The sequence below is a fragment of the Ornithorhynchus anatinus genome, chromosome 4 (assembly GCF_004115215.2).
Source record: "Ornithorhynchus anatinus isolate Pmale09 chromosome 4, mOrnAna1.pri.v4, whole genome shotgun sequence".
NCBI classification, from domain to species: Eukaryota; Metazoa; Chordata; class Mammalia; order Monotremata; family Ornithorhynchidae; genus Ornithorhynchus; species Ornithorhynchus anatinus.
The window spans coordinates 82,382,333-82,398,070 of record NC_041731.1 but is presented as its reverse complement, the minus strand read 5'-3'; the positions used below and the strand labels follow the sequence as shown (position 1 = coordinate 82,398,070).

At 43.7% G+C, this 15,738-nt stretch overlaps 1 protein-coding gene across 1 annotated transcript in view; it reads right to left on the bottom strand.

Annotated features, from left to right (window-relative positions):
* Positions 1–2,766, bottom strand: part of FNDC7 (fibronectin type III domain containing 7) — a 35,645-nt gene extending 32,879 nt beyond the window's left edge. Inside the window, exon 1 of the mRNA XM_029062216.2 lies at positions 2,502–2,766. Coding sequence (XP_028918049.2) covers positions 2,502–2,514 — 13 coding nt within the window. The 5' untranslated portion in view covers positions 2,515–2,766. The remainder of the gene's footprint in view (positions 1–2,501) is intronic.
* Between the last annotated feature and the right edge of the window lie 12,972 nt (positions 2,767–15,738).

The following is a 15,738-nucleotide window of genomic DNA, read 5'->3' as shown; positions in this document are numbered from 1 at the left end:
TTATAGTGGAGAGAGGGAAACCAGTAGACACTGTGTATTTATATTTTCAAGGTTCCACAGCAAAGGCCTTTTAAAAGATGGAATAATTATGGGACTGAAGAGAATGTTCAGTCATTGAAATCTGGCTACTTAATAAGGAACCAAAAGGAAGGAATGAACAGTCAGTTACCCCTTAGAATGGAGAACCATAAGGAGTGGGGTCCTTCACGGATCTGTGTAGGTTCAGTTTTATTTAACACTTTTAAAAACGATCAGGAAGAGGGAGTGTGCAGTGAACTCTGCAAGTCTGTTGAGAACACCAAGCTTTTCTAAGTAGGGAACTTCCATGCAGATGGAGACAAACATCTCATAAAGTTAACTGAGTGCATCCCAAAATGGATGTTGAACTTCATTATGAGCAAATGCAAGGTAATGTACCCAGGGAAAAATAATCCAAATTACAACTACACAATGAAGGGCTCAGAACTATCAGATGTGACTCAGGAGAGCAATCTCTTGGAATCACTGTTGACAATTCTTTTGAAGCATCCATTCAATATGCAGCAGCAGCCAAAAATACCAGCCAAATGTTGGGTAACATCAGAAAGAGGTTAGAAAACAAAACGAAGGTGTAATTTTACTACATCAAATATATCAAAATATATCAAATAATAATACACCTGCACTAGGAATATCATATGCTCTCTGTGCCTCAGTTACCTCATCTGTAAAATGGGGATTAAGACTGTGAGCCCCACGTGGGACAACCTGATTCCCCTGTGTCTACCCCAGCGCTTAGAACAGTGGTCTCCACGTAGTAAGCGCTTAACAAATACCAACAAATACCAACATTATTATATGCAATTCTGGTCACTGTATTTTAGAAAAGATATACTAGAGTCGGTACAGAAAAGGACCTGGGTTCTAATCCTGATTCCTCCACTTGTCTGCTGTGTGACCATGGGCAAGTCACTTCACTTCTGTGTGCCTCAGTTCTGTAAAATGGGTATTAAGACGGTGGGCCCCCATGTGAGACATGGACTGTGTCTAACCTGATTACCTTGTATCTACTCCAGTTCTTAGAACAGTGTCTGGAAAGTAGTGAAAGCTTAAGAAGTACCTTTTTTTTTTTTTAAAGCACAATCAAGATGAATAGGGGGTTGGAGAAGATTCCATATCAGGATAGAGTGAAAAGATTAGGATTCTTCATCCTGGAAAAATAAAAGCTGAGAAGGGACATGATAGAGGTTTACAAAATCATGAATTCCACAAAAACCAGATGAGAAGAAGCAACCATTGGAGGGTCATGGTGAAAGAAAAATTCAAAACAAACAAAAGGAGAGTTGTTTTCACACAGTAGGTGGGAACACCTCTAGGTCACACCAATAGTCCATCCAACCCAATATCCACTATAATAGGAAGTTGTTACTGAAAATGGCACCAGCATCAAAAAGGATTTGGATAAATTTATGGATAAAGAGGTGCACAAATGATTCCTAGAGAGAAAGTTAGTTATTAATACAATGCTAAGCACTTAGTACAGTTCTTTGTACCCCGTAAGTGCTCAATGAGTACAAGTGAATGAATGATTAGGGCAAACGATCAGGTTGGATGTCATGGAGAAGATGTCTGCCAACTCTGTTGTATTGTACTCTCTCAAGTCCATAGTAAAGTCAGTCATTTAAATACCACTGACGATGATGGCGATGAATTTCAAGTGACAAAAATCCAATATAAAGCTACTGGGGGAGAAGAGTAGAGTTTTTGCTGGCTTATTTCAAAGAGCAAAAACAATAGTAACAGTAGAAATTGCAATATTTATTATGATTCCTGCTTTATTGGTAAGTAAACACTGACACATTAAGAGATTCATTGATTCATTTATTCATTCGATCATCATCATAATAATAATATTGGTATTTGTTAAGTGCTTACTATGCGCAGAGCACTGTTCTAAGAGCTGGGGTGGATACAAGGTAATCAGGTTGTCCCATGTAGGGCTCACAGTCTTAATCCCCATTTTACAGATGAGGTAACTGAGGCACAGAGAAGTTAAGTGACTTGCCCACAGTCACACAGCTGACAAGTGGCAGAGCCGGAACTCGAACCCATGACCTCTGACTCCAAGGCCCGTGCTCTTTCCACTAAGCCACGCTGCTGAGCACTTACTGTGTGCAAAGCACAGTGCTAAGCGCTTGGGAGAGTACACTGTAACAACAAACAGATACATTCCTGTCCACAATGAGCTTAGTCAGCTGTAGGCCTCAAAAGCCACAAGCAGAAGTTACATAATGTCCAATTCCTTAGCTTGGCACTTATTACAGACTTTTTTTTCCTAGAAATACTATTTTAATCATCGCCTTTGATTCGTAGCAGGTAACTCAATGAGAAAGATGGAGCTGTTTTAAAAATCTAATGAGAGTGAACATCCATAGAAGTGATACCTAAAGTTTCAAGAGAATGCTTAAAAGCCACCACTGTGGTTAGAACAGCTTAGAGTATCAATGTTGTCCAGAACTGACCTGTTAATTGCATCTCCAGCGCCTCAGCCAATACCACCTTGTTCTTGTCAATGGCTTCTACTTTAATGGTGTGAACAGTATTGGGGCTGAGGGAGGCGACCGTACACCCGAGGGTGACATCGCTGAAAAGGGTCAACACCGAAGGACTCCGGGTGGTAGCGGGGGTGACGGTGACTTTATAAGAGGCAGCGCCAACAGACTTGGTCCACTTGAGGGTCACACTTCTTGAAGCCACATCATATATGGATAGAGAAAAGCCTGCTGAAACGCCATCAGATCTTGCTTTGAAAGACAAAAATCAGAGAACTGTATAGGTTGGAAGTAAACTGAGATCTCTTTAACCCCTCTCCACTGAGTGGTTTATGCTAAGGTGCTCACCAGCAGAACCTCCCCCTCTCCTAATGAATGTTTTACTTCCTCTCCTTTAGTTAGCTGCACTGACACATCCTGACACATCAGAGGGGGTCACCACAGTCATCCAGACATCTTCCTCCCACTCCCCTGGCTTCCATTGCAGCTGCTCTGAGCTGAAAACAGACTGCACACCAGCGGGTAGGATTATTTACACCCCAAACTGCTGGCATGAGAACAACAATGGCGAGAGGCAAGCTCTGGTTTGGAGCTATTCGGGACGAGCCAACCACAGCTTCCATCCTAACAGAAAGATTGGTCCGTAGACCACGCTTAGGGCTTCCACCACCTTGGAATGGGCCAAATGTTTCATTGCATTAGAGAAGCAGTGTGGCTTAGTGGAAAGAGTACAGGTTTAGGAGTTAGAGGTCATGGGTGCTAATCCCGGCTCCGCCACCTGTCAGCTGTGTGACTTTGGGCAAGTCACTTGACTTCTTGGTGCCTCAGTTACCTCATCTGGAAAATGGAGAATAAGACTGTGAGCCTCATGTGGGACAACCTGATTACCCTGTATCTTCCCCAGTGCTTAGAACAGTGCTTAGCACAAAGTAAGTGCTTAACAAATACCAACATTATTATTGTTAATTCTCTATCGGCTTTTAAAAAAAATAGTATTTGTTCAGTGCTGACTATGTGCCAGTCATTGTACTGAGCACTGGGGTTGATACAAGCAAATCAGGTTAGACATAGTTCCTGTCCCACCTGGGGCTCACAGTCTTAATCCCCTTTTTACAGATGAGGTAACTGACACACAGAGAAGTGACGTGACTTGCCCAAGGTCACACAGCAGACAAGTGGCAGATCTGAGATTAGAATCCATGACCTTCTGACTCCTAGGCCTGTGCTTACCTACTGCGCCATGCTGCTTCTGGCTGGATGTAGGCCATGTACCACATGGAGCTCACCGTCTTAATCCTCATTTTACAGGAGAGGTAACTGATCACAGGTTTGGGAATCAGAAGGACCTGGGTTCTAGTCACAGCTCCAACACCTTTTTTTTTTTTAACTGGTATTTTTTAAGAGGTTATTACATGCCTGGCTAAGTACTGTTCTAAGTGCTTACGAAGATACAAGGTAATCACATTGGACATAATGCTTGTTCCACATGGGGCTCACAATCTTTATGCCCATTTTGGAGATAAGGTACCTGAGGCACAGAGAAGTTAAGTGACTTACCCAAGGTCGACACAGCAGACAAGTGGCAGAGCCAGGGCTAGACCAAGGTCCTTCTGTTTCCCAGACCTGAGTTCTATCCAATAGGCCTGCTGTGTGATCTTAGGCAAGTCTCTGTGCCTGTTACCTCATCTGTAAAATGGGGATTAAGAGTTTTAGGCTCATGTGGGCCAGGGACCGTGTCCAACCTGAATAGTTTGTATCTACCCCAACGCCTGGCACAGAGTAAGTGCTTAACAAATACCATAAAAAAAACCTGAGGCACAGAGAAATTAAGTAACTTGTCCATGATCACACAGCAGACAATGGTGGAGCTGGAATTAGAACCCAGGTCGTTCTGACTCCAAGGCCCCTGCTCTATCCATTAGGCCATGCTGCTTCTCTAACTTGAATGGCCAGTGTTAACTAGGCTGCTTTGTCAAGTCAAGAGCAGAGGTTTGACAGCCTATGGGCAACTGGTCTTATATTTTCAATGATATAAACTTCTAACAAGTTAATCGATCAGTTAGTCGATCAGTGGTATTTACTGAGCACTAACTACAGTTAGTGTAGAGAGCAAAAGAACTGGTAGGCCTGGTCCCTGCCCATAAGGACCATGTCTAGACTGTAAACTTGTTTTGGGCAAGGAACATATCTGCTAATGCTAATATACTATACTCTTTCAAGCGCTTAATACAATGCTCTGCAAGTAGTAAGCGCTCAATAAATATCACTGATTGACTGATTGAAAGAATTTACAGATTACAGGGGGAGACAGGCATGGGAATACATTATAGGCAAGGGAAATAGAATATAAGGATATGGGCTCAGTTGAGTATCAAAGTGCTTAAGGGGTACACACCAAAGTACACAGTTGACACAGAGGGGAGGACAGAGAGGGAAATAGAGGGTTTAGGGGAAGGTTTCTTGGAGGAGATGTGATTTTAGGAGAGTTTTGAGGGTGGGGAGACCAGGTGGATTGCCAGATATGAAGGGGGAAGGAGTTCCAAGCCCAAGGGAGAGTATGGACAAGGGGACAGTGGCGGGATGGGTGATTCACTCTGCTGCCAGGATCATTTTTCTACAAAAACATTCAGGGCATGTCACCCCACTCCTCAAAAAATTCCAGTGGTTGGTCATCCACCTCTGCATCAAACAAAAACTTCTCACCGCTGGCTTTAAAGTAGTCCACCACCTTGCCCCCTTCTACCTCACCTTGCTGCTCTCCTTCTACAACCCAGCCCGCACACTTCGCTCCTTTAATGCTAAACTTCTCACTGTGTCTCGATCTCCCCTATCTCATTCTAACCCACATCCTGCCTCTGGCCTGGAAGGCCCTCTCTCCTCAAATCTGACGATGACTCTCCTCCTCTTCAAAGCCTTATTGAAGGCACATCTTCTCCAAGAGGTCTTCCCAGACTAAACCCCTCATTTCCTCTTCTCCCACTCCTTTCTGTGTTGCCCTGATTTGCTCCCTTTGTTGTGCCCCCCTCCCAGCCCCATAGCACTTATGTACATGCATATCTGTAATTTATTTATTTGTATTGATGTTTGTCTCCCCCTCTCTAGACTATATGCTCATTGTGGGCAGGGGATAGGTCTGTTTATTGTTGCATTGTACTTTCCCAAGCACTTAGTACAGTGCTCTGCACACAGTAAGTGCTCAATAAATACGATTGAATGAATGAATACATGTATCCAATGCTTAGAACAGTGCCTGATATAGTCAGCGCTTAATGAATACCATAAAACAGGGTCTGTGTCCCAGTCACCAACTGTGACTGCCCCATCTTGAGCTGGCAAAGTGAGTGAGGACCCCATGGGTCCACAACTCTGGCAGTGGTGACAGTGGTGACAGGGAAGCAGCAAAGAGGAGAAGAAAAAGGAAGAAGGGAAGGAGGAGGAACTGGGGAAGGCCGTTAGCTGCTTCTTCCTTCTCTTCAGAATCCACAGCAGTACCATTCGGTGCTTGGTACATAGTAGCGCTTAAAAAATAAGACAATTACTACTGCCATTGCTTTTGGCATGGCCACCATGGCTATACTGGGCTACCTAGGGCTGGGCATAAGGGGAGTTTCCAGTGGGACTGGAATGTCTCATTTTCAGCCATGCTGGAAATTTCCCAATCCCTTGTTGGGGCCTCTCAAACTGTTGTACCACATTTTATGGGCCTACCAACTCTGTTACATTGTACCCTCCCAAGTGCTTAGTACAGTGCTCTGCACACACTAAGTGCTCAAAAAGTATGACTGACTGAGTGCTTTTCCCAGGGGACCACAGGGTGCTGGCAAGAGCTCCAATTCAACTAGCCCATTCTAGGTCAGGCCTCGTAGTTGCCTTTCTTGGATGGGGGCAGGAACAGTTGGTGACCGAGTACTCTTCTTCCCCTTCCCTCTTCTCCCTTTCTCCTCACCTCCCTTCTCTCCTTTTTTCTTCTCCTTTTTCTCTCTTTCCTCATCTCTCATCTCCCGATCCTGTCTCTCGTCCCCCCTTAACTATTTCTCTTTATCCTTTCCCCTTTTCACTTTCTCCCTCTCTATGAAAACTTCCTCTCCTGTCCCCATTTTCTTTCTTCCCACGACCCAGCTCCTTTTACCTCCTCCTCACTCACTCCAATGTATAACTTGAGTCTGGCCTCTGAAATCAGTTCCTAAATTCTGTATAGAAGTCTAATTCTTCTACATGAACCTGTAACCCACTGAATTTGTTTCCAACCCCTGTAGAAGGAATTCTCCTTTATTTTTTTTAAAGTGAGAAAAATATGTGAGAGTAACAGGAGTGTTTTTGCAATTAATAAGTAAAGTCTTTAATTTTCTTCTCAAATTTTCTCTAATATGCTAACAAAAGGTTTTATAAATCAGACACATATCTTGAGAATAAGAATTTTCACCATGATGGACAGTAGTTTCCTTGAAAAGAAGGGTTTGGAATTCTAGAATGGATAGTAATAAATTCATTTCATGGTGCAGTCACGACCATGCCTTCCTGAGTAAAATGGGTTTATTAAAATACTCCTACTTTAATAGCATATTCCATTTATTTTCAACTCAAACTAAGGAATTATTCTGTGAATGCCATGAGTTAATGCTCTTATATTACTTTGTGGGCAATACGGACAATCTACAGTTTTTTATCTTTATTAAATTATCTTAATTTAATTAATTTTTTAGTAAAATTTGAATGTTCTTGGATCATCCACAAATAAAAAAGTGAAAACGAAAATCAGAAACGGAACTACATTTTACCTGTGGCAGCTGACACAATCTGTGAAGAGAAAGTTAAAGACAATTAGAAAGGGAAATGTTATTTGGGAAATATAAATCAAAAACCTCGTCAAAAAAAGTAAACATTACAGTTTTCATATACCGAAGGCAATTATTTATTTGTGCAAAGGCATTTATATCATCGAGGTCAGACTACAAAGTAATTAATAGAATTAAACATAGGTATGCAGATCACATTACTATTTCATTTTTCTCTCTGAATCTCTCTATTGATTCAGAAGAGAACGCCTGCCATTGCTGACAGATTTTCAAGGACATTGTGTCCTAAAGGCAAAATAATATTTTGAGGGTTTTTTTTGCCTTTCCTCAGTAGGTAGCATTAAACCTGGGAAAAAATGTTAAATGTTAGTCTGAACAAGAGTTTAATAAAGGGCACCAGAAGCAATGTATCTTTTGACATAATATGTAGGAGTAAAAAGAAAATCACTGAACTCACCATTTTAAAGTAGATGAGACTGAATCCAAGAAAAGACAATGATTTCCCATGTTTCCTACCCATCCTGTTGGACAAGGCATTCACATCACACTGAACAGCCTAATCCCACAGGTAGTCCGTGCTACCCAATAACTAGAAGAAATATTTCACAATTCTTCTCCTAGCGAAAATGCAGCCTCTGTGGTGCAGAGAATACTTGTCCAAAGTAGCTCCTCCTCTCCAGCTTTGAAACTGACCTCCAACTAGCTTTGCATGATAGGAATCCATATAAGGGGCAGGAATTATCAAAAGGGACAGAAAAAAAAGAGATATACAAGCCCTTTATGCAGTCTTTTTAAAAACATATTTTAGAAACATTTTTGAAGGGTGGAGGAGCTACTTCGAAGACAGCTGAAGTTCCCCAAGCAGAGGTGTGGTTCATACAAGTACTAGGTTAGAGGTCCCAAAGTGACTTTCACTTCCCTGAAAGGAATTTTTAATCTGAGTTTTAACCTGGGAACTTTTAACTGCTTGATTGTTGCTAATAGAACTGTCCTCGGAGCTTTTGTTCCTGACATTGAATAAGGAACCCAATCCCAGCAGAGGTGTGGCTTTTCCCTCCCTCCGGGATACCTGATATGTAGAGCTATGGATTCTGACTTTTCATTTTGGGCATGGAGGTGAAAAGCAAGCTGGTGTCTTGAGCAGTTTATTTTTGGTATTTGTTAAATGCTTACTATGGGCCAGACACTGTACTAAGCACTGGGGTAGATGCAAGCTAATCAGGTTGGACACTCCCTGTCCCACATGGGGCTCACAGTCTTAATCTCCAATTTACAGATGAGGTAACTGAGGCACAGAGAAGTGAAGTGGCTTGCCCAAGGTCACACAGCAGACAAGTGGCAGAGCTGGAATTAGAACCCCGATCCTTTGACTCCCAGATCCATGCTCTTTCCATTAGGCCAGGCTGCTTCTCTAATTTCGTTAGTGTCTTCTGTGTGCCGTAATGAACCTCCAGAGGCAAGACAAAATCACAAACAAGGAGGTCCTCAAAGAGAACTGAAACTTTTCTCACCTCAACACAGCTTCACTGGGTGGGACATCGGCATAGGTTAATTAGTCCCATCTAGCCTGTGAGCTCTTTGTGGGCAGGAAACATGTCTACCCACTCTATTATATTGTACTCTCTCAAGTGCTTCGTGTACAGTGCTCTGCACATAGTAAGTACTCGATAAATACCACTGGTTGATTGATTGGCTTTAAAGCACTCCACTACCTTGCCCGTTCATACCTCACCTTGCTATTCTCCTTCTACAACCCAGGCTACACACTTCTCTTCTCTAATGCCGACCTTCTCACTGTGCCTCAATATCAGCTTCCTCACTGCCGACCCCCGCCCATGTCCTGCCTCTGGCCTGGAACTCCCTCCTTCCTCAAAACCGACAATTACTCTCCCCCTCTTCAAAGTTTTATTAAAGGCACATCTCCTCCAAGAGGCCTTCCCAGACTAAGCCCCTCCTTTCTTCTTCTCCCACTCCCTTCGATGGCTCCCTGACTTACTCCCATCCACCACTCCCAGCCCCAAGCACTTGTGCATATATGTAATTTATTTATTTGTATTGATGTCTGTTTCCCCCACTCTGGACTGCAAGCTCACTGTGGGCAGGGAATGTGTTTATTGTTGTATTGTGCTCTCCCAAGCGCTCAATACAGTGCTCTGCACTCAGTAAGTGCTGAATAAATAAGATTGAATGAATGAATGAATGATTGATTGGCAGCAGGATGCCCAATCCGCTGTTTGGTGAGCTGAAACTGAAAACATGGGGGATGGAGGAAAAGTTTTAAAGATGTAATGATGTCTTAGACAACACAGGATGATAAGTGGACGCTGGGTTAAAACTGCAGTAAACAGACCATCCTGAGGTGCTGAATTCATCAAAGGAGCCGCTTTTTAAAAAAGTTGTTTTGAGAGGGTCGAGAGGCAAAGAACAGTGCCAGAGAAGCTAAGTGAGTACAGTGAGTAAACACGGGAAACAATCTTTGGGTGTTCCCGTTGTGGCACAGGCTACTGAGAAGCAGCATGGTTTAGTGGCAAGTGCAGGGGCTTGGGAGTCAGAGGTCATCGGTTCTAATGCTGGCTCTGCCACTTATCAGCTGTGTGACTTTGGGCAAGTCACTTAACTTCTCTGTGCCTCAGTTACCTCATTTGTTAAGACTGTGAGCCCCACTTGGGACAACCTGATTACCTTGTATCTATCCCAGCGCTTAGAACAGTGCTTGGCACATAGTAAGCATTTAACAAATACCATCATTATTATTATTACTGATCCTAAATCATCCTTTTCAATCACCATCAGTGATGGCATCTTCAGATATTACTGTTTCTGGAATTTGTTAATTAAGTCAACACAAAAAAAGTGTGATCCATAAAGGAATGTAGTGGCCCATCCACCAGAACAAATCGGCAGGCTTGCTCTAAATGCTGGTGGGCTTTGGTGAAAGATCCATCATCCCAAAATCCACAACTCCGGTCTCCTGAAACATCCTTCTCAATTTGGACCACATTACAACTAAAAGGGATGCTCTGATTCCTCAGGTGGCTCCTTCACCGTGTTTATACTAGTAGGATAAAGGAGCTGAATGAGGAGGAAAAGAAAAGTTTGGGGGACACAGGAGCGTACCGTGTCAGAAGGATGCAACCCTCCCAAGTGCTTAGAACAGTGCTCTGCACCCAGTAAGGGCTCATTATATGGCTTATTCACTGATTGATTGATAATGGCACCAAAGATCTTTCCATCGGTTCCAGCTCTGATTAGGTAAGCCTGTTTTTTTTCCCTTTATTCATCTTCTGGGCCCTTCGCCCTCCCACCCCACTCACAGGATCTACCTTTAAATTTGTCCTAATCTTAAAGGTGGGTGCAGGGCAAGGTGAGACAAAGAAAAATAAAGACTTGCCTGGAAACCACAGGCAATGAAAAAGAGATTTCCAGTATCACTGCCAGAGACAATGAGCCAGTCTGTCTCCAGACTGAAAGCTTGTTGTGGGTAGGGAATGTGTCCGTTTATTGTTATATTGTATGCTCCCAAGTTCTTAGTATGGTGTTCTGTACCCAGTAAGCGCTCAATAAATATGATTGAATGATGCCTCAGCCAAAAGGTCCCCTGTCATTCCTAGGCCACATCTGGTGGTAAGCATGCAATGGGAGAACTAGTGAGGAAGGAATGGAGGAGCATCTGCTCAGCTCTACAACTCCATTGTATCGTACTCACCTGAGTGCTTAGCTCAGTGCTCTGCACACAGTCTTGACTGATTGATTGGTCAGACATTTTGGGTCTGAGTGCTAAAGTGAGCTTGGCCCTATTGTTGGAATTTTGATATTCCCAACGTAGCTTATTGGGAGTCAGAGATCGTGGGTTCTAATCTCGGCTCTGCCACTTGTCAGCTGTGTGACTTTGGGCAAGTCACTCTGTGCCTCATTTATCTCATCTGTAAAATGGGGAATATTATTATTAATAATAATAACAATTGTGGTATTTGTTAAGCGCTTGCTATGTGCCAGGAGTGGATACAAGCAAATCAGGTTGGCCACAGTCCCTGTCCCATGAGAAGCTCCCAGTCTCAATAACCATTTTACAGATGAGGTATCTGAAGCCCAGAGAAGTGAAGTGACTTGCCCAAGGTCACATAGCAGACAAGTACCAGAGCCAGGATTAGAACTCATTACCTTCTGACTCTGAGCCCCACGTGGAACAACCTGATTACCTTGTACCTATTCCAGTGCTTAGAACAGTGCTTGGCACATAGTGAGCGCTTAACAAGTACCATCATCATATTATTAGACTGTTTTGATCCAGACCACAGACTTGCTTCAGTTTATTTCACACACAACTGGTTGTCTCAGAGGTCTGGAGCATGTATGAATCATCTTCCTAAAACATCAATAGAACATATAACTCCTGTGGTCAAAAATCTCAGTGGTTTCTCATTATTTCTCAAATAAAACGGCAGTCTTAATGCTCTCCAGTTGTCTGACTGTAAAATGGGGGTTCAATACCTGTCCTCCCTCCACATTAGGCTGTGAACCTCGTGTGGGACAGAGACTGTGTCTGATCTCAGGCAATCAATCAGCGCTTATAATGTGCTGGGCACTATACTGAGTGCTTGGGAAAGTACAGAGTAATGGAGTTGGTATACCTAATAATGTTATATCTATCTCAGGACTTGGCACATGCCACAGTTACTATTATTACTAGCCAATTTCTCCATATCACATATTCTCCTTTCTTTCAAAGATCTTCTAAAAAGCCCCTTCTTCAAGAAAGGATTGCCTAATTTACTCCTCCTTCCCAAGCAATGCCATTATTATCGTTATCACTAAAATTCATTAGGTGTCTCCCAGTTCAATCATTCAGTTGATCGTATTTACCGAGCACGAAGTGCAAATCGAGGGCTTGGGAGAAAACACAGAGTAGCCTCAAATAAAATGCAGGGAAGAGTCTAGAAGCAGCGTAGCTCAGTGGAAAGAGCACGGGCTTGGGAGTCAGAGGTCATGGGTTCAAATCCCAGCTCTGCCCCTTGTCAACTGTGGGACTGTGGGCAAGTCACTTCACTTCTCTGTGCCTCAGTTACCTCATCTGTAAAATGGGGATGAAGACTGTGAGCCTCACGAGGGACAACTTGATTACCCTGTATCTACCCCAGCGCTTAGAATAGTGCTCTGCACATAGTAAGTGCTAAACAAATAATAAATAATTATGGTACTTATTAAGTGTTTACTGTGTGCCAGGTACTGTACTAGGCACAGGGTATATACAAGCCTACCAGATTGGACGCAGTCCCTGTCCCACGTGGGGCTCACAGACTCAATCCCTATTTTACAGATGAGGAAACTGAGGCACAGAGAAGTAAAGTGACCTGCCCGAGGTCACACAGTGGACAAGTGGAGGAGCCAGGGTTAGAACCCTTAGGCCTGTGCTTTATCTGCTACGCCATGCTGTTTCTCACTCTAAGGCACTTTCTGCTTGTGTAGTTGGGGAAGAAGAGGAGGAAATGGAGAAGTCCCTCTTCAATCCTTGAATGTCAGGCAGGAAGAGGCTGGTTTAGTATCATAATTATTATTGTGATTGTTTTAGCATCCAGAGATTGTGACTGTGAATGCAGTTTCCTTGAGGGCAGGGAACTTAATCAGTCAATTAATCAATGGTATTTATAAAATGGTAACTAAGTGCAAATTGTACTAAACCCTTGGAAAAGTACAAGAGAGTTAGCAGAAACGTCCCCTGCCCACAGTGAGTTTACAGTCTAGAGGGATTCATTCATTCATTCAATCGTATTTATCGAGCACTTACTGTGTGCAGAACACTGTACTAAGCGCTTGGAAAGTACAATTCGGCAACAGGTAGAGACAATCCCTACCCAACAACAGGCTCACAGTCTAGAAGGGGGAGACATACAACAAAACAAGTAGACAGAGCAACCTATGCCTTGATTCTGTGTATTAAGCACTTACTGGGTATAGGATGCTGTACTGAGCATCTGGGAAAGTATGATTCAACACACCAGAATTGATAGACACACTGTGAAAGTCACACAACTGAAAAGTGGCAGAGCCGGGATTAGAACCCATGACCTCTAACTCCCAAGTCCATGCTCTTTCCACTGAGCCACGCTGTTTCTCGTGGATACTAACCACAACCCTCCTTGCTGACCTCCCAACCTCTCCCTACTCCAGTCCATACTTCACTCCACTTCCCAGATTATCTTTCTACAGAAACGTTCAGGACATGTCACCCCCCAACCAAAAAATAAATAAATAAATCTCCACTGGTTGCCTATCCACCTCAGAATCAAACAAAAACTCCTCACCATTGGCTTTAAAGCAATCCGTCACATTGCCCCCTCCTACCTCACACCTCATTTCTCTCTTTCTACAACCCAGCCCACACACTTCGCTCCTCTAACGCTAGCCTTTTCACTGTGCCCTTATCTCGCCTGTCTCGCCACACACCCCTAGCCCACATCCCACCTCTGGCCTGGAACGCCCACCTCCTCAAACCCACCAGACAATTACTCTGACCCCATTCAAAGCCTTACTGAAGGCACATTTCCTCCAAGAGGCCTTCCCAGACTAAGCCCCACTTTTCTTCATCTCCCACTCCGTTCTGCGTTACTTTGACTTACTCTTTGCTCTTCCCACCCCCGCTCCCAGCCCCACAGCACTTATGTGTATATCTGTAATTTTATTTATATTGATGTCTGTTTATTTGTATTGATGTCTATTTAATAATTGTGGTATTTGTTAAGCACTTACTATGTGCAAAGCACTGTTCTAAGCGCTGGGGGATACCAGGTGATCAGGTTGTCCCACGTGGGGCTCACAGTTTTTTTAATCCCCATTTGACAGATGAGGTAACTGAGGCACAGGGAAGTTAAGTGACTTGCCCAAGGTCACACAGCTGACTAGCGGCAGAGCTGGGATTCGAACCCATGACCTCTGACTCCCAAACCTGCGCTCCTTCCACTGAGCCATGCCCTATTTACCACCCGCCCTAGTCTGTGAGCCCATTGTGGGGAGGGACAGTCACTCTTTATTGTTGTATTGTACTTTTCCAAGCACTTAGTACAGTGCTCTGCACATGGTAAGCCCTTAATAAATACGATTGAATCAGTGAATGAAAAGGAAAGAATACACAGGGGGAAATTAGGCACAGTCTCTGTCTCTTAGTGGGGGCTCACAATCTAAGAATATAAGTAGGGAGACGGGACTGTAGACAGATACATCACGAATGATGAAGCACTAAAACACAACACAGGCAAATACACAAAATTAAAATAAAATCAGAAGGGTACTAGTGGAAAGAGGGGCAGAATTTCAGGCTCCTCAGGGCTCGAAGGTCAGGGCACACCCCCAGCCAGCGGTGTTCCTGGGGTTTTGTGGAGAACTTACACTATGGTATGCAGTGGCTGTAGCCTGTGGGAACAGTTTTTATCTCTGTCCTTGTGGGCATGGAGCAGGCTGGAAGCAAGGACCGTTGGTGGAGGGAGGGAAGGTGACTGTTTCCACCGCGTTTTCCCTGCCGGTGATGAGGGGACTCTGACAGAGCATGGTAGCAGCTTTTATCCCCACCCCGGCAGGCCTGGGACATACCTGGAGCAGGAACCTGTGGTGGGGTTTCCGTGGATGCTTTTCTCCAGACTAGCGAAGGGGAAAATAATATTGATTAACCATTTACTGTGTGCAGAGAACTATACTAAAGGTTGGAACAAAATACCCAGGTGAGAGTTAGACGTAGGTCCTGATCTGCCAGGGGCTCCCAATCTGAAAATAAAGTGGAGAAGGATTTGGCGACAGAACCAACGGGAATGATAGAAGAGGACACAGTATAAATATGATGAAGTTCAGAGTTCCATGGTGAAGGGGCCTCAGGATGCTGCCACCCAGCTCATCGAGACTACGGGCAGACCCAAAGCTTCCCCAAAGCTTCCTAGAGTGCAAAGGCTGTGCACTGCTACTGCCTAAATAATAATAATTAAGGTATTGGTTAAGCACTTACTATGTGCCGAGCACTGTTTTAAGCACTGGGGTAGATACAAGTGAATCAGGTTGGATACAGTCCTTGTCCCACGTGGGGCTCACACTCTTATCCCCATGTTTTTACAGATGAAGTAAATGAGGCACCGAGAAGTGAAATTCATTCATTCATTCATTCAATATATTTTTTGAGCGCTTACTATGTGCCGAGCACTGTACTAAGCGCTTGGAATGTACAAATCGGCAACAGATAGGGACAATCCCTGCCTGTTGATGGGCTTACAGTCTAATTGGGGGAGACAGACAAAAACAAGACAACATAATCACGATAAAAAGAATCAAGGGGATGGACACCTCACTAACAAAATAAATAGGATAATAAAAATATAAAATTATGGAACGCTTCACGAATTTGAGGCCTTCCCAGACTGAGCCCCCCTTTC